Below are 25,029 nucleotides of genomic sequence, written 5' to 3'. Positions count from 1 at the left end.
GTGTTGATAATGGGTGACTTGAATGCACAAATTGGGACAGACAGAACAGGATATGAGGACTGCCTGGGTTCACATGGGTGGGGCAACAGGAATAAAGAAGGAGAAGCCATTCTAGACTTCTGTCTGGCAAATGGCTTGATAGTAGCCAACACATGGTTCAGAAACAGAGACAGTCACAAGATTACGTACAAGAGTAGCCAACATGCAACTCAGCTAGACTTCCTCCTAGTAAGGAAAAGGTACTGGGGTAGAATCCATGATTGCAAAGTTATCCCCAGTGAAACAGTCAGCCCACATGATAAACCACTGGTTGCTACAATCAGCTGCAAGCAGTGGTCAGAGAAGGCTCTAAGGTCAACAGAGACCTGACTGAAGACCTGGAAATTGACTGGAAAGTAAGTACAACAGTTCAAGGAAGCACTTAGGGCTGTAGCACCCCTAGAAAAGGAGGACATAGGTGGAGTTGAAGAAGAATGGCAGTGCTTCTAAACAGCATATGTTAGGACTACAGAACAGATATGTGGCCGAGCCAGTTATGGAAATAAGGTACATAAGGAAAGCTGGTGGTGAAATGCAGAAGTCCAGAAAGTGATCAAAAGAAAGAAGGAGTACAGGAAAAAATGGGAGATAGAAAAGACCAGCCAGGCTATGAAGGAATACTGGTTGGCTAACAAAGAAGCTAAGAAAGGAGTTGCAATAGAAAAGAAGATAGCATCGGTGGCACTTTACTAACTTCTGGTAAGTGACTCTGTAGGGGGTACAAAGAAACTATATCATGTTGCAAGACAAAGACAGAAAAATAAAGAAGATAGACACCCTTCATAAGGGATACCAGCAACAACCTGCTCACCAGTCCACAGGACATTAAAGGCAGATGGAAGGAGTATTTCCAATATCTTCTGAATGAAGAAAACCCCACAGAAGATGTACTGCCCCAGAAACAGCCTACAATGAGAGAAGAAGAAGAGGAGCTCACTCTAGAAGAAGTAAAAACAGCACTAAAGAAAATTAAGTCAGGGGAAAGTGGCACGATCGGATGAGGTCACAGCAGATATGATAAAGATCCTGGGTGAGATAGGTTAGAAATGGCTCCTGAGGGCGCTCACAGCAGTGCGGAGAGAAAGGTATATCCCAGATGACCGGAGAATAAGCATACTCATGCCAGTGTATGAGAACAAAGGGGACATCCACAATTGTGGGCAGTACAGAGGCATCATACTCTTATCACATTGCAGGAAAGTTCTAGAGAAGGTGATTGATAACTGGATACACAGATGAGCAGGTTGGATTCGGATCATAATGCAGCACAACTGGCCTGATGTTTGCAGGGAGACAAATAGTTGAGAAGAAGTTAGAGATGAGGAAAAAGTCCAACTGGGCATTCCTAGACTTGGAGAAAGCATATGACAAGGTTCCAAGAAAGTTGATCTGGGCAGTACTGCAATGGTTCAAAGTCCCAGAAATATTAGTAGAATTAGAGCAAGCTATGTACAAAGACTCAATAACACAAGTACGAACAATGCTCGGCCTCACAGAGGGGGTTTCCAGTGGGAGTGTGTGTATACCAGGGTTCAGCTCTGAGCCCACTGCTATTCATACTGGTGATGGACTACATTAGCAAACAGTTTGGAGAGAACAGATCAATAAAGTTACTGTACACAGATGATGTGGCATTACAGGCAGACTGAGCAAGAACTTCAGCAAAGGTTAGGGGAATGGAATGCAACACTGAAGGCACATGGGATGAAGCTAAGCACAGATGAGACAGAGGTAATGGCAGCAAACTGGGGATATCAGAAGATACTGAGAACTGTGATAGAAGGAAGATAGTGGAACAGGTAAATAGCTTCAAGTATCTGGAGGGGTGGTTGAGGAGAAGGGATGTCTGAATGAAAAGGTCAACTGGCATAGAGTCTCAGGTGTAGTCTATGAAGGAAGAATGCCAGTGAAGCTGAAAAGTAAGGTGTACAAGACAGTGGTAGAACCAGTACTACTGTAAGGTAAAGAAACCTGGGCATTAAAGGCAGAGCAGATGAAGAAGCTAGAGGTAATGGAAATGAAGTTCCTGAAAAGAGTGGTAGGATGCACACTGTGGGACAGACGAAGAAAGGAGGAAATAAGAGCTGAAGCCAAAGTAGCTCCAATTGCAGAAAAGATCAAAGAGAACAGATTATGGTGGTTCAGACATGTGCAGAAAAGCAGAAGACAATCTGGTGAAGAAGATTTTGGACAGACATGAAGAAGGTAAGAAGAAACGAGAATGTCCAGCAAAGAGGTGGATGGATTATGTGAAAGAAGATCTGCGACAGTCAGGCATGAGTGTTGAAGAAGGCAGGAGTGTGGCACTGAATGGAGAGAGGTGGCAATAGTTAACATGATACCCTGACCCCATGTAGAGAATGGGAAAAAGGGAGCTGATGATGATGATGATGATGACTGTAATTTGTTGAATGTGCAAACATTCCTGTTTTCCCTAAACAGTTTGTATATTGTACTTTGTTGAATGTGTAAGCATGCTTGCTTTCCCCAAAATCTTAAACACAAGGCAAAGCCTTAGAGAAAAGATCAGACATTAAACTCAGAAGGACTTTATACTAACTTTGAGGTCATTGTATTTCAGAGCAGGTTGTAGAGTCTAAGTTACCACAATCTCAGAACTGGTGTATGTCCTTATTTCTTTGTCTGTCCCATTGTATACATCCTATCAATGATCTCAGGCACTTAACCACCATCACTATTAGCTTCCTCAGCTGCTCTGCCTTCACTGCCAAGGTTTCTGTACCATACAGTAGTACTGGTCATACCACTGTTTTGTACACCTTACTTTTCAGCTTCTTTGGAATTCTTCTGTCATACACTAATCCTGACACTCTGTGTCCATTGGCTTCAGTCCTTGTGATTCTAGAGCTGACCTCCTCATTCAGACTTCTCTTCTCCTCATCTGACACCCCCAGATACTTCAAACTGCTAACTTGTTCCACTATTTTTATGTTCTGTCTCAATTTTTCACTTTCTTCTCATTTCCTCCAATTGTTGCCATAATAAGACATGATGAAAAGGGTTCATAATAGCAAGAAAATAAGAAAGGCATAGATAATGAGGAAGTAAGCAGTGAGCAAAACAGACTGTAAAATAAAGAGAATTATGTTATCTTATTTTAATCCTCAGATTTATCTAGAACTACTGATACAATGTTTCCAGATAATGTGAATGTGTGATTCTTTTCTGTTTCAGATTCTGCATTATGCAAGAAATATTCGCTTTAGAAATCAAGCAGGCAATGAAGTTTTCTTTGATGCAAAGGGTGACCCTCCTGCTGTTTTCGATATAATATCATTGCTTGTTGCTGAAGATGGGACATTTAAATCTCCAAAAGTAGGAAGTTTTGATTCTTCCATGCCTCTAGGAAGTGACATTGTTGTAAATGTCAGTGCCATTACATGGAACAGTGACAGCCCAAAGGTTTGTGAACTTTCATTTGTTTAGTTAACGACAAATATTTCTTTGTAGTAACAATGTGTTTTAAATGAATGGCATGCACTGTAATTGATGTGAATCTATCCATTCAGTCACCATTTACAGTTGCATTATGTATTTATTTGTATGAGTTGAGAAACATCCCCTAAAATTCAGTTTTCATGTTTATAAGAAAAGGTATTCTCTTTTGCTGGTGAAGGCACCCTTACCACCCAGGTTTCAATAAGCAGCCTTGACATCAAATGGTCAAGAAGGATAAAGCAGCTAATGCCAGCTCTCTTTTTCTGAGCCAGGCAATAGAGCTCAGTGCAGGCATAGCAAAAAGAGTACTGAGTCACAGGCACTGACACTGGCATTTATAGAAATTATAAAGCAAACACACAAGAACACATATTTATGTAAAGCTCTGCACAGGCACACTACATGTTGATAATGACAGGACCTTAGGAAAAAGACAGAGACAGCCCTGCTCCTGCCTATAGTATGAAGATACTAAGAACAAGGCACAATCAAGTGAATCACCACTGCACCAGTCACAGACACTGGTAAGCTAGGACAGCAAAATGCAAGTCCTTCATATAAAGGAATGAACTTCCCAGTCCAGTAGTGTGTGGGGCACTAATGGCATAGTGAGCTGGTCCATAGGTGAAAATGGAAAATGCAAAAAAAAAAAAAATCAGATCAGTTTGAGAGTGATAAATGCTTAAGTGGAATAATGAAAATAATGAACCAGAAACACAAATGGTAAGTCATGAAAGAGTACAACAGACAGACTGAGCTTACAAATGCTGGAAATAGATATTAATTGAAAGAAGCATCATATAATTAGCTTTTAAGAGAACCCAGCCTATTTTGCAGTGAGAGGGAACATTCAAGGCACAATGAAGGAAGAATAATTTAATTGATGCAGAAATGTAAGGAAGTTCAACAACCTAAAATACAATGCAGTGATGAAGGCTTTGTCGACCAGAGAAAACTGGTTGATTTATAACTCAGCAAATAATAACACAGAAAGGTGCAAATGTTGAAGAGCTACCGATTTCCAAGTCCGGGAGTGAAAACCTAGACAGTCCACTAACTGCTGCTTTGTTTCAGGGCAGTTACCTTCCTGGAGAGCACTAAGGGAACTGTGTTAGGAAGACTGGAATTGTACTGGATGATGGGGAGTGGGTGTTGAGGGGAATGCCAGTGCTAAATTGCTCTTTTTTAAATAAGGGAAAGTATGGTTTGAACAGACTGGCTGGGCTGAGGAAGGGAAATGAAAGTGAAATAAGCTGCTGTTACAGCAGGCTGTAATCCAACTTCTCAAGTTGTGAAGGAGTATAACAGGAAGTAAGTTAGTGATGAGGTGGATGAGTATAACAGGAAGTAAGTTAGTGATGAGGTGGAGGAGTATAACAGGAAGTAAGTTAGTGATGAGCTGGAGGAGTATAACAGGAAGTAAGTTAGTGATGAGTTTCAGCAGTGAATAGTACAGCCTCCACGAGTGAGAAGGGGATATGAGGGGATGTAAGCTGGTGACCAGGTACAGCAGGGAGTACTACAACATCTCAGGTTTGGAGAGGGACATGAGGTGATGTAACCCATACATGTCAACTGTCCAGATTTCTGGAAAATCACTGAGTACTGAAATGCCTAAATAATACTAGTAATGACAGACATTTGAATTTCAGACTTCATATCCTTCAGAAAATACATGATAATGCAAAACCTGTAATTCGAGCAACTTTCTAAGTTTATAGGAGCAATGTTTAAAATCTGTCTGTATGTTTGGGCTGTTGTCCTCCCGTTATTTCTAGCTTTGTCCAGATTTCTTGTGCTAAGAGTTTGAGAGGTATGTTGCAAGTTGATGGATCAGACACAACAAAGAACAGTGTAACCTGCTGTATATGGAAATGTAATCATAAAAGCTGAGAGACAGACATGGTGTTAATATTATTGGTCACCACTAACAGTAAAGAAATAGCCCATTGGAGACTAGAATCACATCACCACCATAAATCAGTGAAATAGCAACAAATATTAAGGAAATTATGAGAGAGCTAGTACTACAAAGTGGGAAACCTATTGAGCCACCCATAGCTGGACTTAGGCATAGGCCAACTAGGCAGCCACCTAGGGCGCCACTCTAGCAGGGGTGCTTTTCCAGTATTTATTTGGGGTAGGTAGACCTGGATGGGGGCACTGGGTGATGTGGTGAGGGTCACCGTGGAGCCCTTTTGCCTAGGGCACCAGTTGATCTAAGGCCACTCCTGAAGCCACCCACTGCACGGTGGGTTAAGATTTTCCTTGGTAGGAATAAAACATACTGTTTTCATGTTATATTGATAACTATAGCTAACCATAAAAAGTTGATTAACACTTAGATAATCTCAGTACAGAAGTAAGGAATGGTGTCTGTTGGATAGGAGTCAATATGGAAGAAGTTAGAGGTTACAATTCAGATGCTGGCATGATGGCTCTGTGCCATGAGGTAGCAGCAAGGGCTGATATGGAAAAAATGAATGCTGTAGTGCACAGATAAAAAGCAAAAATATTTATCTCATTTTGTTAGTAAGGAGACAAGAATAAGAGAGCCAACAACTAAAACATGTGGTTTGTGAGTTAGCAATTATATAGAATGTCCCACAAAATAGTTAAGGACAGACAATCTTATAATAGTTAGTTTAGAGGAGGGGATTGAGGGTCAAGATCATGTGAAGTATGTCAATCATGGGTACATCAGTTATTAAAAATAATCCTAAACTGGACCACAACACTGAAAGAGCCAATAGGACTGGGAAAGGACCAGAACTCTTCTGACACTTGGTAACTATATGACATTGTTAGTCCATGAAGGATTGGATAGCTAAGCAAACTGTGTGGCAGAAGAAGCTAGTCATGGCAGACAAGAAAGTCAGGGCAGTAAAGGATTAGTCCCGCTTCATTTTTCAAAGAAGAATGGCTTTCTTTCCAGTACTGGCATGAATTATAAGAGTGGAAGCTCATCTGATCTACCTGGTAATTTTGAAAGTGAATTTGCAAGAATGAGCCTATTCCTTTAAAATGGTTGAGGAATTTTAAAATGCCATAGGTGGCGGGAGGGGGAAAGTGTTTCACTCAGATTAATGGTAGGTGATATGGAAATGCAGGTGATTAGAGCAGGGAAATGGAACTATGTAGCTCCTGTACATACATACATGTGCACCTGGAGAAACAGGAAAATGGGCTGATCAAGCAGGTAATGGAAGAAATAGCAACCTTTCTTCTTGTGCTTTAGGGGGGTACAAGCAAAGTGACTACTAGAAAACAGAGACAAAGAGGGAAGGAGTGCAGGACATGAGGCAATTAGAAAAGATTGCCACTGAATGAAGATGAGCCTAGCGGTTAGATAGGGTAGCACTGAGGAAATGGAAAATTCACATGAGGAATGGCCATGGGGGAAGAGAAGAGAAGGGAAGAGTAGAGGAGAGGAGAGGAGAGACATTTCAGGGTAACAGAACTGATTCATCTTGAAGAGACCAACTATCAAGATGGGTAGTGGAGAGTATAGTGTGGCAAGACCAGGAAGATGACTAATGGAACAGGCATCCTAGCAGCTGATAAAGAGGTAAGAAATGCATACAGGAGTTGAATCTGAATGAAATGGAAATGAACAAACTGGAAAAGAAGAGTTACTGTTGAATAAGAATGAATATGGTAAATGTAAGAAGGAAGAAGGGGACAGGAATATTAGAGAAGGATGGGAAAAAATAAGAAAGGAGATACATGATGAAGAGGGGTTGGTATTTATATCCTATCATGGACCAATTGTAGATAGTATTGAGACACTGAAAGCATGTCTTTAAATGATTGAGAGGATTAGCATAAGGGAGATAGGTACATTTGAGGCATTTTAATGTTGGGCAAAACCTGCATCTTGGTATGAAGTTTGTGATCGAAATTAAATATTAAAAACAACAAAAAAATTACTTTAAAACTTATGATTACATTAGATACAACTGATATTTGGAGGCTAAAGTGTGGACAAGAGAAACAAATGTCTTTCATCATATCAGAAACCAGACAAGTCACCAGGTTAGATAGGTGGTTAGAGGATGAAGAATCAGGGTGGGAAACAAAAGAGGTTTGGATATGGGAATGCAGTATAGCAGACCATGCCATGGTTGTCATAGAATGGAAGTGAGGATGTCAAAAGGATATGAGAAAGAGGAAGAATTCATGTAACTGGAGAGAGAGTGATCATCTAAGGTGGACACAGGTTATGGTACAAGAAGTGGTGCATAGAAATAAGAAGGAAAATGGAAGTATTTTAATTATGGATTGGGATGTAGTACAAGGAGCACAGACAATGAAGTATAGTGGTAGGATAAGTCTTGATAAGAAAGAATGAATAAAGAATTTGGAAAGATATTTAGGAAATGTTCAAGGTGGCATAGAAAAGAAATGTAAGAATGGGAAGAATGATAGATTAGTTTAAAGACTATAAGATACGCTAGATGAGATAGAACAGAAGAACACAGAAGTAGAAATGTGTGGGAGAAATTTGATGGAATAAAGAGGAAGCAAAAAGAAAATGTTGAACAGGAAATTTAAAAGAGGGAAGAAAGAGACACTGATTCTGGGCTTGAAGATAGAAGAAGGCAATTGGGTGGGCACTAATGAGGAAATCAAGGGAATTTCCTGGGAATTTTATACTGAGTTGCATCAGGAAGTTAAAAGAAACTGTCTCATTGAATGGAAGGAACTGCTAATATGAGTTAATGTAATGTAAGTTGAGATCAGCTGGCATAATGGTTAAGGTCTTCGCCTCCCATGCACAAGGTACAAGGTGCGATCCTGACCTCCAACAAATGCCTGCTTGGAGTTTGCACATTCTCCTTGTGTGTGTTTCACCCACATCTCAAAAACATGCTGAGTGTTTCCATCTCAAACTCAGCAATGAATGCAGCTGTGGGCAGCAGCACAGACTACTCTACATGGTGCCCTAAAGGGGGAAGAGTTCTACAGACCAACCACTTTGGGCATCTACTGTGGTGCACAGTATCCTCAAGACAGGAGAAAATGGATCACAGACTGCGTGGCATGGTAGGGCTTGCCACTCAACAGTGTAAAATATGGCTCTAGGTGATTCAGTCATGTTGAATAATGTTTCCAAAAATGGGCAGTTCCCGGTGATAAGTGGGTTGAGGACCTGGCCTACTCTGACCAATGCCACAAACCCTTGCTAATGGTGGGAGGGGTATATGTGCCCCTATTGGCCAGTGTATGCCCACCAATGCCATAAAGCCCCAGCAACCCTGGGTCAATAAGCTACTGGCCGGCCAGTGTCTAGTTGCCCAACCTGGGTTACCTGGGATAGCTCTGTTGAGCGAACGCTGGATGTATAACCAACGAACTTGCCAAACATGAACTGAGAATTGCTGCACTTAATGTAGGTTCACTAGCAGGACACAGGACTCAGCTTGGAAGTGGATGACATGATGATACAGAGAAGGCTGGACATCCTATGTATCCAAGAGACAAGATGGAAGGGCAGTGCAGCACAGCCACTTGGCTTGGGATCCAGACTCTACTACTCAGGATGGGGACAGGCTAGAAATGGTCTAGGAATTGTGGTGAGAAAGAGGCTTCAGAAGGCAGTGAGGGATATAAGCAGAATTAATGACAGATTCATGACAATCAGACTCCAGTGTAATGATAGGGCAGTATTCATAATCTCAGCCTATGCCCCACAGCAGGGTTGTAATAGTGAGGGAAAAGAGTGCATTCAGACAGCAGTTGCAGGATCTACTAGATAAAGCAGGACAACATGAATTGGTGCGTGACTTGAATGCACATATTGGGACAGACAGAGCAAGATATGAGGACTGCTTGGGTTCACATGGGTGGGCCAACAGGAATAAAGAAGGAGAAGCCATTCTAGACTTCTGTCTGGCAAATAGCTTGATAGTAGCCAACACATGGTTCAGAGACAGTCACAAGATCACATACAAGAGTAGCCAACATGCAACTCAGGTAGACTTCCTCCTAGTAAGGAAAAGGCACTGGGGTAGAATTCATGATTGCAAAGTCATCCCCAGTGAAACAGTCAGCCCACAGCATAAACCTCGAGTTGCCACAATCAGTTGCAAGCAGTAGTCAGTAAGGCTCTAAAGCCAACAGAGACCTGACTGAAGACCTTAACGTTGACTGGAGAGAAAGTATAGTTCAAGGAATTACTCAGGTCCCTAGCACCCCAAGAGGAAGAGGAGAAAATAGGTGTAGATGAACAAGAATGGCAGCACCTCAAAACAGCATGTGGTAGGACTACTGAAAAGATATGTGCCAAGCCAGGTATGGAAATAATGTACATAAGGAAAGCTGGTGGTGGAATGCAGAAGTCCAGGAAGTCATCAAAGGAGTGCAGGAAGAAGTGGGAGGTAGAAAAGACTGACCAGACTAGGAAGGACTACTGGTTGGCTAACAAAGAAGCTAAGAAAGAAGTTGCAATAGCAAAGAATAGGGCACCGGCGGCACTCTACCAACATCTGGAATGTGACTCAGTAAGAGGCACAAAGGAACTGTATCAGGTTGCAAGGCAAAGACAGAAAGACAAAGAAGATAGTCAGACACCCTTCAAAAGGGATGCCAGCAACAACCTACTCACCAGTCCACAAGACATCAAAGGCAGATAGAAGGAGTATTTCCAGCAGCTTCTGAATTAAAAATCCCCTGTACTGCCCCAGAAACAGCATATGACGAGAGGAGAAGAACAGGATCCCACCCTAGAAGAAGTAAGAATAGCACTAAGGAAAATTAAGTCAGGGAAAATGGCAGGCTCAGATAAGGTCACAGCAGATATGGTAAAGATGATGGGTGAGATAGGGGAGAAATGGCTCCTGAGGGTACTGATTACAGGGTGGAGAGAAAGACGCATCCCAGATGACTGGAGAATAAGTATACTCATGCCAGTGTACAAGAACAAAGGGGACATCCACAACTGTGGGCAGTACAGAGGCATCAGACTTCTATCACATTGCATGAATGTTCTGGAGAGGGTGATTGATAAACGGATACACAGAATAGTAGAATGTAAGATGGTAGATAAGCAGTTCGGATTCAGTTCAGGATGCAGCACAATTGACACGATGTTTGCAGTGAGACAGATACTTGAGAAGAAGCTAGAAATGAGGAGAGAGTCCAACTGGGCATTCCTAGACTTGGAGAAAGCATATGACAAGGTCCCAAGACAGCTGATTTAGGCAGTACTGCTGTGGTTTGAAGTCCCAGAAACACTAGTAGAATTAGTGCAGTCTATGTACAAGGACCCAATGACTCAAGTATGAACAGTGTTTGGCCTCACAAAAGGGTTCCTAGTGGGAATGGATTTACACCAGGTTTCAGCTCTGAGCCCACTGCTGTTCATACTGATGATAGACTACATCAGCAAACAGGTCACAGGGAACAGATCAACAAAGCTGCTGTAGGCAGACGATGTGGCTTTACAGGCAGACTTTGAGCTAGAACTTCCACAAAGCTGAAGGCACATGGGATGAAACTATGCACAGATAAGACAGTAGTAATGGCAGCAAACTGAGGAAATCAGAAGAAGCTGAGAATAGAGATAGAAGGGAAGACAGTGGAACAGGTAAACAGTTTCAAGTATCTGGAAGGGGTGGTTGAGGAGAAGGGAAGTCTGAATGAAGAGATCAAAACTAGAATCAGAGGGGCTGCAGGCAACTGGCATAGAGTGTCAGGTGTAGTCTATGACAGAAGAATGCCAAAGAAGCTGAAAAGTAAGGTGTAGAAGACTGTGGTGTGAACATACTACTGTATGGTACAGAAACCTGGGCAGTAAAGGCTGAACAGTTGAAGAAGCTAGGGGTGATGGAAATTAAGTGCCTGGGAAGGGTGGTAGGATGCACACTGTGGGACAAACGAAGAAATGAGGACATAAGAGCAAAAGCCAAAGTAGCTCCAATTGCAGAAAAGATCAAGGAGAACAGACTACAGTGGTTTGGACTATTGTGCAGAAAAGCAGAAGAAAATCTATTGAGGAAAATTTGGGACAGACAGGAAGAAGGTAAGAAGAAGCAAGGACATCCAGCAAAGAGGTCAATGGATTGTGTGAAAGAAGATCTGCAACAGTCAGGTATGAGTGATGAAGACAGGAGTGTGGCACCGAATCAAGAGCGTTGGCGACAGTTAACACAATACCCCGACCCCATGTAGAAAAAATGGGAAAAAGGAGGCTGATGATGATGACTATTTAGTTATTTCAGTTTGTTAATCTGAATAGAACACTGATCCCAAAAACATATTCTGGTTCAGCCAAGGTGTAGGAAAATAATATCAGTACAGAAAAATAAAACAAGAAATTACAACAAATTGCAAGGATACTGGAAGACAGACTGGTAAAATGCTACTGCTTGTGTTGAGGGCTGAGCAAACAGGTTTTATTAAGAAATACATATCTATGGACCACTGGAGATCCCTGATATATTTTGTTGAACTGGAAAGAAAGGATGCTTGGGAAAAGATCAGGTATAACTTTGATGGCTGTGCAAAATGCCTTTGACTCTATTAATTGGGCGCTCTTATTTGAAACCCTTTGTCAGGAGTCGGGGAATGTATGTTTTCTGCAAGGTACACTAGTGCTTTGCCGATATCCAGGATCAGAAATTAGAATTAATAGTGGTGAGATTAACGTTGCTCATTTAGAGAGAGAAATATAGCAATAGCTCTTTTTATTGACACATTTAATTTTACTGGTAAAGGAGAAAATGCAGAGGTTAACTGTAATAATTGTGAATGGGGGTATAAAAAGGAGGCGTTATGTACATTTTATTGTGGATAATAGTGTGCTGCTCTTAGAAGATGAAGATTAGATGTCATTATAAATTTGGATATTGTATGACCATTTTGATAAGAAATCAAGTTTAATTAATGTATGGCCTTAGTAAATCACTGAATATTGTAGTAAGCATAAAAGGGAGCACCACATTTATTTGCCTTGCTCAAAATGTGGAGATAAATAATTAGAAGACAAAGTGTAGCCAACTATAAAGGGAAATAAGGAATCACAAATGGAAAGAGTTGGTAAAGATATTGAGTATGTAAGACGTGGTCAGGAAAAGTGAGGACTCTTTGGGAAGGGTAGATGTATATTAACTGCAATACTGGTGTTGTATTTGTATCTGAGGCATAGTACAGTGAACCTGGTTGAAGATTGTGGAGACACAGAATATGAGGTAGATTTCTTTATCAAGGAAAAAAGGAGCAGGTTTGCACACAACAGGCTGAGACTAGTGAGACAGAAGGGAGAAATGGGAATGCCAGATTTTTAGAAGATACGCTATGACCCAGAAGCATACTTAAAATGGGGTGAAAGAGGCAATTACCATAGATGCAAGATCTCAGAGGGTGCAAGCCTCGGTACCAGCATTCTTTTTATGAGTGCTAATACTTAATTTCTGAAGTACTCCAGTGCTACATGATTGGTGTAGCTCAGTACCATCATTCAGAAATAAATTGAAGTGCTTTGGCCAAAACCATCTTAGCCAACAGTAGAGCTTATTTTTATGTATAGACTTTGGGGGTGTCCCTCCACACAGTCCACCACCACAAAAAAACAAAGGTTTCATCAGATGTTCACTAAAGGTCATTTTGGCAAACATTTTTCAAATTTTTTACAATTGCCAAAACTACCTTCAGAAAATTGATATGAATCCTTTCCATATACCTGAGAACTTTGGAGAATTAGATCCTGAATAGAATATGTTCAATACCTCAGTACTTGGGGTGGTGTAGTCACTGAACAGAATGTCCACACACAGAAAGAGTTTGGCAAGAGCATAAAGACTGACTTTTGGATATCTTCGTACAGGCTGTGGCATACTATCCCATGCTCATTAAGGAAATGTGAAACATTGGCAGGGCTGTCTTCAGAAAGGGTGGAGAAAAGCCAGCTTTCACTGGATACAATTGCTGCTGGGAAAAGCTACACATTTTAGAACCTCTGAATCCTGTAGGCATTCCCTGCCCTAAGGTAGCAGCACCAGAAGCAGCTCATAGGCTTTTGTACATTTTTGTAGATGATGTTATTGTGGTGATTAAACATCTCCACTGTGTCAAAGTTATGGGAATTAATGAATCTGGCTAGAAATGCTGAAAGCACTGGACATTGTTAGGGTGTCATAGTTGGTTTGCCATTTCAACATTGTTAGGAATGCTAACAATCTTTTCCTGTAGTTCCCATTTTCAATATGAGGTACAGGAGGATGTGCTCTATGTATAGAGATCACAGTTATTACCCTATGCTGATGTGTTAGAAAGAAAATTTTATCCAGTAGTCAAACCTCTGATTTTGGAGATGGAATGCAGAGTCCATACTGGCTGAGGAATAGTTCTTACAAGGATATTTGATGTGGCATGTTAGCTAACCAGTACTATTTCCATGTCATTTTTGAAAATGGAGAAAGCATATATGACTATAGGTTCACAGGAAATCCAAGACTGTTCAGTCACAAGACCATGTACACCTTGCCAATACCTATCTTCATGCTGCACCTTCTTCTCAAGAATGGCAAAGCACATCAGTCATAGAGCACATTTATGGGTGCCAATCCAGAAATCCAGGTTTAATTTGAAGTATGCTAGAGTGTCACTTCACTCAGGGTAAGTCTGTTCCAGAGGTAGGAAAGGAGCTGCATATTATGTGCCTCTCCATTTCATGTTATGTATATGATGGTGAAGATTTAAGTCCCTAGTTCTGGTACTGGTGGACTTATTTGAACTTTGAAGATACAGGAGATCAAGGAGGTCCTTAATGGTGAAGAATGCAAAGCATAAATGACCCTGCAACAGCCTATAAGAAACTGAATAAAAGTTAGCACTTCAGTCCTTTCCTGGTAGTGCACAATTTCAGATTAGCAAATGTTTTGGTTAGGGACCTTTGAAACCTATCCACTTGTTTAATATGTCTATTAAAGTACATTCCAAGAGGGTTATTGTAGTCAATAATTGGTCTATTTAGGTATGGATACAGAGGCATGATAACATCTTTTGATGTGGATGATATGCCTTTAACTAATAGTTATACTAAACAGAAGGATTTCTGTTACTGCAGGATGGTTGACAGAGAGGGAATTATTGACCCCGTTTCCAAGACCCTGGACTATATTAACATTTCACAATGGAATATTGGTTATACTGTATACATAGGGAGAGAGCTGTTTTACCACATGTGATAATGCTACACTGTCTTGGAATTAGTTTTAGCCCATTTGCAATAGGCCACATGTTTAAGAGGGTTAGTTTGTGCTGTAGTGAATGGGTATCAGACAGAGATTTGACAATAACATTTAGTTTATAGTCATCTGCAGATTAAGTTAACAGAATGTCTTGATTCCTGGTCTGGAGATCAGAGACAAGTAGATGCTTAAAAAGAGGGGAATTAGTACTGAGTCCTGGGGCACACCATACTTTTTGAAGTGGTGGCTAAAACCATAACTATATCTTTCAGTCATCTGGCTAGCTACCTCACAATGATTGGTTCTACTTTTATGGCACTTAGCTTATTAATGATGCCAGCATGGGGTAGAGTGCTGAATGCTTTGGCCAGATCTAGTTACATTTTGTGATTGGAATGACCACCGAAGAAGTTAACTTAATTAACTATCTGTCTATCTGTCTATCTATTTATTTAATTTGTTTACCAGGATACTTGAACTGTGTTGAAGGCTGCCTATTTTCAGTGGACACTTGCAGAGAAAAGCTTAAGAAAAATTCCAACATTACATAAAGATAAAGTAAACAGAGGTGTCCAGGTAATCAACAAATATACAGCATTTAACAGAGTATCATAAATAGGAGTCACATAATGTAATGAGTCATGAAACCTTTTCCAGGGAGAAAAACTCTGCAAAAAAAAAAAAAAAAACATTGTAAAACAAAGGTATACAAGTAATCAACAAATACACCATTTAAATAGAGTATCATTAATTAATAGCAGCATCTATAAAGGTATGAAACATATTTTTAAAAGAACTTGGTAGAAAGAGAGAAAAGAAGGAAATGCAGGATTAGTATTAAGAGGTAAGAGAGAATTTTTAGGATAGGTAGAAGGGACAAGGAAGAGATTTTGGACCAACAACTAAGGGTATAGTGCTTGGAAAGAACAGGAAATAGTAAGTGGCAAGACATTTATAATCCAGGAGTTGTGCATGTACAGAACCATGTATTTTTTTAGGTATTCTCTTGTTTGTGCTTTTGTGTTTACAATGTTTCTTAGAGTGAGTGGAAACTAATTAAACTGATGAAGGTTTAGCCTGTTAATAATTCTGATATACTTAATAAGGTCCGATTTGTTCCATTCCATGGCTTTACAAATCAGACTAGTTAGGCTAATAGGTTTACAGTTTCCCGATCTGTGGTAGAGCTGCCCTTGCACAGGGTCATCACCAGCATAGTTCTCCATACTTGATGGAAAAATCCTGTAGCTAAGGCAAGCTTAAGCAATGTAAGTAGGGGCTCCCAAGGGCATGCTTGATGCCATTTATTAGGCATCCAGGCAATTAGCACATTTAGTCATAGGAAGTACCTTTAGTATGTCCTCTCTTGTGACTTTCGATAACCACATCGCCATAACAGTCAGGAAATCCTTCTATGTGGCACACCTCATCACTAAGGGCTTTTCATCCAGAAAAAAAGAGGTCATTGTCCCACTGTACTCATCCTTCATTAGACCCATTATAGAGTATAATGCCCCATTTGGTATGTACCTCACAAGACATTTGCAACAGCTGGAAAGGCCACAGAAATACCTCACTAAAAGAATCACAGGCCTAAAGCAGATGCCATATGCTAACCATCTAAAAAAACTCCAGCTATACTCTGTGGCATATTGTCTACTCAGAGGCGATCTCTGCTTAACATACAAGGCCATGTCAAATCCTGAGCTGTTGGACATGCTCCACTTAAAGAAATCCCAATCCCTCAGAGCCACACGCTCCAGGGATCTAAACCTTATCATCACAATGAACAAAACATGTTGGAGGGATAGGTTCCTGACCCAGAGACTCCCCATACTCTGGAATAGACTGCCCATACATGTCAAGCAGAGCACCTCATTGGTCCTCTTCAAAAGGAACCTTGATGACTGGATGGGAGATAGGAAATTCATCCCGGGGATCATGTCAGTCGCACTGCTAGATCGGGGCCCAGAGAAGTAAATATTGTGGGAAGAAATTTCCAGGGAATTGTTATGGCTAGGCTTGTATAGGCCTTAGGGCCGATAGCCTAGTACCAACCTATGAACCTATGAACCTATATTAGGAGGTGTAAAGTATTTGGGAATTTGTGGAATTAAGACAGGTGATTCAGTGGTAAAGTTTGCAGTAAATGATTGCATATTTGCTATGTCTACAGGGTTTGAATGGGTGGTGCCATGTTAGATAAGTTCAGGACACTGTTCATTGTTATTTCTCAGATTCCTAAGATAACTAACAATGAACACAATTATGCTTGTCTTCAAAAGCTAATTTAAGTTTATGATTTGCCTTATTAACCCTCATTGCAGTTATTAGTTTCTTACTGGTATTTTTAATACAGTCTTTACTACGAGGAGTTTTAGATTTGTTGTATGATTTAAGATTTTTTTCTCTTGCTAGTTTATTTAAGCTGCTAGACTACCAGGGTGTTTTTTCTTAAACTTCCCATTCTGTTTGGTTCTATTATGGATGGTAATGTCCAATCAACTATCTACATGGGAATAAAACTAATTCATATAAATAGCAGGTCTTGTCAAGGTCATTTTTTGTGGACAGTTTCTCATAGATTTGAGCAGGCATCTCTATTTGAAGTCAGTTCACAGTTATAGACTACAGGAATTTTAAATATTTTGAAAGAGAAGGTAACAAGATTATTATCAGACATAACCAGGAGCTGAAATACTAGAGCGGTGGTACACGTAGTAGCTATATTAATCAGACCCAGGTCAAGAACATTATGTCATCTATTTGGTTTGTTGACTATTTATTCCAAGGAATTTTTCTTTACTAAGTCTAAGAATCTCTGGATATACATGACTTGAGGCTTTAGCTGCATTTTATTGAGAGATGGAAGGTATCATACTATAAGATAACAATTTGTTTCATGCAGGGTGAGTTTGAGTTCAGTGAGTTAAGTCTGTGGGATTCTGGGAGTCTGTCTAGAGGTGATATAGTCCTTGAGAAAAATTAAAACACTACCACTGTTTCCATCAGGCCTAAATGCATAGTGGCTGCAAAGTTCAGGTATGGCTAGAGTACTATCTTTGTATTGAAATGAAGAATTAGTAATTGGACAGGCGTGTAAGCATTCAAGTTCCAGGAGAGCCTCCAGACCAGGTAAGTTGTTGTTAAGACTTCTAGTGTTGAGAAGAGTTAGTTTTATATGGTCCATTTCCAGGCTAGAAATGGCTACATTCATATCTGCTGCAGTGGGATATCTAGAATCAGTCTAACAAGATATTGTGGAGGCAACAGGGTCTTTAGCCAATATGCACTAGCCATGGAACAAGAGGTGGAGGTTATCCTTAGTGAATCGTCAGACTGTCAATTATCTCATCCCATGCTGACACTTACTAGACCCTCAAGAATGCCAAGTACTACTGAGCCATTTGTTGAAGCCAATCATGTAGTCTTTGTACATATGTATCATTGTGGGTGAAGAAAGGATTACACACAGGACCATTGTCTGGTCTGCATTGGATGTATGGAATGTTAGATCCAACATGCTTATTTGTATGTCTCTCAGGGTTGTGCATAAAAAGTCATTCATGCTTATGTGGACTACCACGAGATCATAATTATATTGATCAGGTGAAAAGGACTTTAGAGCTCTTGAGATATCATGGATCCTAGCATCAGAAAGATAACTAACCATGCCTAGCTCTTGAGATATCTTGGATTTTAGCATCAGAAAGATAACTGACCTGCCTTTGTCCAGTCTTGTGGGTGTGGAGTGTGTGTGCCTGACAACAGAGTCATCAATTACAGAGAAATTACTGTTTTACTCATGGAATTGCAGATATTAGACAGTTTGTGGTGTACCTCATGGTGGCCATTTACTACACATGAGAATGGTGCTGATGTGGCGTGAGATAGCTACTGAGACATATCTTCGCAATTGTAGGGGGCTCTGGTAGTGACCGTTTTACAGCCTCAGCATATATCAGTACAGTGTGGCTTTGATGAAAATGTGGGTTGTCATGGTATGAACTGCTTACAGGCCATTTTATTGGGTGAGATAGATGATTTCATGCTGAATAGATATTTGCACATCTCACAGACTGAATTATTTCTGTCTAGTCGAAGTAGTACTGAGCATATGGCAGTTTTCTCACTGTTTGAGAGGACAATGTATTGTTAGTGGGTACAGAAGGGATAGAAGCAGGTTTAATCTATTATGCTTTGGTGAGTCTTGGATTTAGTTTGTTTTAAGAGTTCAAGGTATACTGTTCAAAGCTTGGCTGGTGTAGCGTGTATAAAACAAACTAGACTAAGAAAATACACAATTTTGGGCAGCTAGGAGAGGTTTAGCATAGCCGCACAAACTATGCACGCATTATGTGAGAATAACAAAGCTGGTACAGCAACTGCTACAGCAATAAGGAACCTATGCTGAACTAGTAGCAGTATAGTAACACTAAAGGGTGCAGTGTGGTCCAAAACAAACACACTCAAATTACAACTATATAACAACAATGACATGCTCAACTAGTAACTGACAGCAGCCATACATAATCAACAATACAGCAATGCTGAAATACTTGAATGTGTTAGCCAGTGGCCAAACATCTATTGAAAAGTGTTACCTACAGCAGTGGTGCACAGACTGCCCCAACTTGTAAATCATTTCATAGCTCTCAACCTTTTACCTACAGAATCAAAGACAAATTCAAAAATAATCAGGTGCCCTTTCTGAAATATAAATACTGATAAGATGACAGAATAAGAAAATGTGAACTAGCATTCATTTCTTGAAGTAAAAGAAGTCTACAACTCTAATAATTCATCCTCTTGTCTTACACTCTCAAAGCTTTAAATTGGCATTATCCCTTTTACAGAAGTCATCATATACATTCTTCCTTTGTTTTGTTTTGATTACTGTGTGTGTGAACTATTCTTACAGCGGAGTCAAAACTATGAACGTCAGAAAAAGCCAGATTTCACACCACTGATGTACTAAATGGGAAAGGAAAAGTGAAAACTGTAATAGGAGAAATGAGTGGTCTGCCCTTCCTATTCTGCATAAAATGATGACATGAGAAAAAAAAGGCATCTGTGAAGTGCAGATAACACCAGCAAGGTGGGGAGGTCCCCTGACTGATCACAAGAAGAATGTGTAATCCGGACTGTGGTGTTATAAAACTGTTGAGCCAAAATCAGGAACACTTAGAAGGTATGAACCAGTGCAATATATAATAAACTAGAAAACCAAAATAGCCATTCAGAATACAATTTTCTCCTATGTCAATGATAATTATCCGTTCTCATTAGATAATCACTAGCAATTTTCCAATATGGCCCCAAACACAGCCACCCTATGTTGTGCCCAATTAGAAATATGTACTGAAAAATAGAAATAAAAAAAAAAACTGTTGTCTCCAGATATTAAATAACAGAAGTGATTAAAACATGCTTTCCTTGTGTTTGAAGAGACTGAAGAAAGGACTCAAATCCAGTAAAAAATAGGATAAATCAGGCTCTAGTAAGAACTCAAATACACAGCTCGGAGCATTTCAGCCAAAAGGTTGTCATCCAGAATTTCTTGTGGGATGTACAACAAAAAATAAAGTCTCAGGTCCACTACTACATGGATTTCAGCCCTGTATTTAAGGAGTGAGAGTCCTGTCCACATTCATTATGCTGAATTAAATATATTCATGGTGAGTATAACATTTATCCAAGGCATCATATTATTTTCCCTCCTGTTCATACATTTTCCTGGACAGGCTATCACAGCTAAAGTCTGGAGACCATTCAGTTTGGGAACATAAGGGTTGCATTTCTGTTGCTTTTCAGATAATACTATTGTTTTAGCCACAAGTGACTGTGATTTCTGGCATGCACTGGAGAGGTTTTCTGCCATATGTGAAGTGGATGGAATGAAAATTATCAATTCCAAATGGGAGGTCATTATTCTCTCTCAGAAGAAAGGGACTGCCTTGTGTAGAAGAGGGGAACGTGGCTACTTCTATTAAAGGAGTTTGAGTTTTTAGGGTCTTATTCAAAGGTGAAGGTGAAAGAGACTGGGAGATTGACCAGTGGATGGGTACATTGGTGTCAGTATCATGCACGTTATAGCAAACTGTGGTGGTGGTGAAGCAAGAACTTAGTCATTGGAAACAGCTTCCAATTTACCATTCACTTTATGCCCACTTCCTCACCTATGGTCAAAAACGTTTGGAAAGAGATCAGAATGAAGAGATCACAGATACATGCAATTAAAACAAGGATCCTTTGCAGGGTAGCTGGGGTCAGAGTTTGTGACAGAATGAAGTGCAAAACAATTCAGGATGCACAGAAAGTACAACCACTGATTTTCTCAGATGAGAGAAGTCAGTTAAGATGGTTTAGACAGCTAGTGGGGGTATTCACAAGGCACCTTCCATAGGAGGCTTACCAGACATACATCACTGAGAAAAGGCTCCAGGGCAGACATAGGACATTTAGGATTGTTAATAAATCTCATCTTGCTTGGTAATACCCGAAGATCCAACAGATGAGCTGGAGATTATTGCTGTGATAGGCACCTCTAGTCTAATTTGCTCAACTTGTTACTACCAGTTAGCTCACCAAGAAAACTAGTTTAGAAAATTGGTGAATGAATGGATGCATAGATGGATGGATGACTAGATGGTATATGGCTCTTTTGTTTGACTGAGTAGCGCTTTACAGCATTGACATACCCAGTGTTATCATCCAATAATCTTCACCTGAACTTTCTAAATGTAAATACCACATTTCCACCATCCTTCTGCTCTATTCCTATTTGCAATCAGCCTTAAAATTGTGTCAGAAACCTTGAATGCAATACATTTTCTAATTCATATTTACTGGATTTTGTGAAACATGTTCATACAATTCAGAAATCAAATAAATAGTATATATACCGTAGCAATGTAATTTCTCCCCTTAGCCCCAGTATTAATACAATGGCCTCTGTACCACACCACTGTTAACATGTTCCTAACTCACATGTCTATGCTGCTGTGCACTGGATGTGGCATCATTAAAGATTTCCATCCATTAATACAGTCCTAGTAGTATAGGGCAGCACATTCCCATGAGGACATATGACAGAGTCAATGCAAATGAGTAAACAAAACATCCTACTTATGCCCTTTGGCCATGATTCCAGTCCATTGGAAACAATTAGTTGCTAAAATGTCTTCCCCATCACCACTCAGTGTTCCCACTTGCTGATCTGTTTACCTCCTGTCCTGCTCTGCTGGCTATCTCTTTACTGATGCTAACCTTTTCTCTTCCACTCAACTCTTCTATTTCCTATTAGTGCCTTCAAAATCCATTCTGTGGATTTCCCTTTGTGCCCTCTAAGTGGCTAGAGGTTGTCCAGCCCAGGTATCTGCTCCTCAATCCATTCATTCATGAACATTACCTTTCCTGCAGCTCAACCAGCTGCCCACTGTCCACCTATAAAACAGAAAAGCTACTCCATTTAGAACCACGCTTTTGTAAACTTCCTCAAGTACTGCTCCAAAGCAATATCAGATTTCCTTCACTTCCTCACTCTCACCACATATGTAGTCAACCATCTCCTTCCCCTTTAACTTCCAAATGTTTCTGGTTGCTGTATCACCTAACATCTTCAGGTGCATTGGAGTCAGACATCACCTATTCATTATTTGCATCTATAAATCATTCACTGCTCCAAGCCTTCTTCTTTTGTAATGCATTTACTAGCTCCAGTCCCAAGAAGTTACACACTCCACAAAACATCCTGTTTTGCACAGATTGTATGTGTTTTTTCCATAACATCTTCACTTTTATTTACCCCAGATTAATGCAGATCCTTTCTCCCCTTCATTCCAGCCTTTGCTTTCCACAAAAATGTACCATATTTATTTCTCTGTACTCTCTAATCACAGATTTCTGACTTCATCTCTTCCTTTCTTTTACACAGGCCTTGAGCAGTCATACTCAAACCATGATCATAGATTTTCTCCAGATCTGTGAAGAATTTTCCAGAAGTTTTTGAAACAATCTAATTTCCTTACAAAATATGTCATTTACATGTACTACAATCTTCTGATTTGCTCTGGATTGCAGGAACATGATTATTCTTTTGACATCTTGGGCAAAGGTCACTAACGTACTCTTCCACCCCAAATACAGGAGCCCTGCAAACAATGTCTATGCACTTAAAACTATTGGTACCAATGTTATTACTCTTACTGGTTGCTGATCTCATTATTTTTTTTCAAGCATTACTACTTATTAAGATTACTAATCCAAATATAGTGTTTTGTGATATGCAACGCTACTACAATAGGAGCAATAAGTGGCAAATATCTGATGTGATTAGACTCATTAGTGCAAGTCTAGGAACTACGACAGTGCATGACTAAAAATGTGGACTTACATTTATTAAATCAAGATTTCCATCTCTCAGAGATATAGTGATCTCACAGTTAGTATATGCAAATTCAGGGGAGGGGGCTTGCCCTCTTGTTGAAGATACAGGAGGAATCACAACCCCAACAAAAAAAATAACTTTAACATAGATCAGCAATGTATATCACTTGCTGCTCCTCTCTATTTTGTTTTTTTTTTCCCATATATCCAAAGATCACACTTACATACCTCAAAATTACAACAGATTGCCATAATAATTACTGCTAATTACTTACATGTATTTATTTACCATTTATTAACCAGGTTAGTCTCACTAGGCCAGAAGCATATTTTCACAAAAGTCACAAGGTGATATCTATACTACTAGGGAAAATTTATCAAGGGCATCGGGTAACTTCACCTACTCTTTGGAGCTTCTAGATGGTGCCACAGGGCTCCTATTGCAGCAAGGAAGAGGCCTAAGGAAAGCATCAGCATGGAGGAGGAAAGAAAACTTTGGAGAGTTTGGAAGTGGAACTTGAGAATTTGGGGAAAACATTGCTCAATATGGAGCTTCAAAATGTGAATAAAGATTCCTGTGTGGTGGATGTTACAAATAAGCAACATTTAGCTGTCTCCATGTTGAAGGAAGTAAGCAAGTCTGTTGGAGTCGTGCAGATAACAAAACTGGCATCAGAAGAGCTTACAAATGATGTTCTGTCAAAATAATTGAGCAGGATGGTCTCAGTAACAGTTCTCCTGTTTCATAGGGTGAGATGGCAGAAAACTTTTTCGTAAGTGCTGAGGATAGTAATTTAGAAAAGGAACCAGGTGATGTGGTAGCAGAGAATTCAGTAGTTAAAACTTATTCAGCAGTGACAGAAAGGAAAAGAGGAAAGCAGCAACAAACTGAGAAAGGGTCTGCTTTTGTGGCAGCAGATAATGTATGCAGCAGTCACAGCAGGCAAAAAGGAGAGCAGCAACAAGCTGTAAGTAAAACTATTTTTTTAAAAAGAAGACAAGACCAACTGTAAGAATAAGAGCAAAAATGACACTGTAATAGACAGATATTATGTATGGGGCAATTTGGTAAGGAATCTGGTCTTTTTATACATAGATTAATAGGTTCATTGAAGGTTACTAGGCTAATGGCCGTAGGGCCTTTACAAGCTTAGCTATTATCTGTGTTTCCTAATTGACCTTAGTTAGATGGTCGTTATTTGCAGAGCAAGTCTATGATCAGCACCGATTGCCCCTGTGCATGAGGGACATAGATACTACCCTTGGTGTGTATTTATGTTCTCCCATCCAGTTGTCTAGGTTGCACTTGAATAGGGTTATTGAAGAACTCTGCTTCACGTAAATTGAGAGTTTATTCAAGAGAAATGGCAATCTCTGGGAGATATATCTGTCTCTCCAGCATGTTCTGTTAATGTCACAGCTAGGTTGAGATCCTCGGAGTGAGTGACTCCTGTCCTACTTGATTTGCAGATGTGCAGCATTTTTATTAGTGCAGGGTCAAAGATTGCTCTGTAGGCCAGGCACAAGTCATCTCTCAGCAGTCTGTAGGATACAGAGTACAGTGATAGGGCTTTCAGTCTTTCCATGTAGGTTATGTTTTTGAGGCCCTGAATTTTCTTGGTGAGAAACCTCTGTGGTCTCACCAGCTGCTGTAGGTGTCTGGTGAGGTACACGCAAAAGGGAACATTGTACTCTATTAGTTGTCTGATGAGGGTCGAGTACAGGAGTTATAATATCGTTAGTCTTGGATGCAATGCCCTCACTTATGAGATACGCAATTTTGTGACAGAGACTTTTTGTGATTTAACATTTGAAACTGACAGACTGATGATGAAATTTCTGCAACTGTGCAACAAAAAGAAGGATATTTATCCATGGAACAATTATTTGTTTCCTGGTAGTAACGTAAATGTTAAAGAATACTGTGCAGTTTAAAACTAATGAACTGGAA

The 25,029-nt window shown here is 40.1% G+C and overlaps 1 protein-coding gene across 1 annotated transcript in view; it reads left to right on the top strand.

The window, feature by feature from the left end:
* The first annotated feature begins 1,085 nt into the window (after positions 1 to 1,085).
* The window catches only part of LOC122797120 (vomeronasal type-2 receptor 26-like), a 121,857-nt gene continuing 97,913 nt past the window's right edge, over positions 1,086 to 25,029 (top strand). The window contains exons 1-3 of the mRNA XM_044065916.1: positions 1,086 to 1,124; positions 3,235 to 3,462; positions 23,828 to 24,046. Coding sequence (XP_043921851.1) covers positions 1,086 to 1,124; positions 3,235 to 3,462; positions 23,828 to 24,046 — 486 coding nt within the window. The remainder of the gene's footprint in view (positions 1,125 to 3,234; positions 3,463 to 23,827; positions 24,047 to 25,029) is intronic.

The sequence above is a fragment of the Protopterus annectens genome, chromosome 3.part0 (genome assembly GCF_019279795.1).
Source record: "Protopterus annectens isolate FY-2018-M chromosome 3.part0, PAN1.0, whole genome shotgun sequence".
Taxonomy (NCBI): Eukaryota; Metazoa; Chordata; order Ceratodontiformes; family Protopteridae; genus Protopterus; species Protopterus annectens.
Note: the sequence above shows the minus strand (reverse complement) of the source record. Positions and strands in the feature narration are given on the sequence as shown.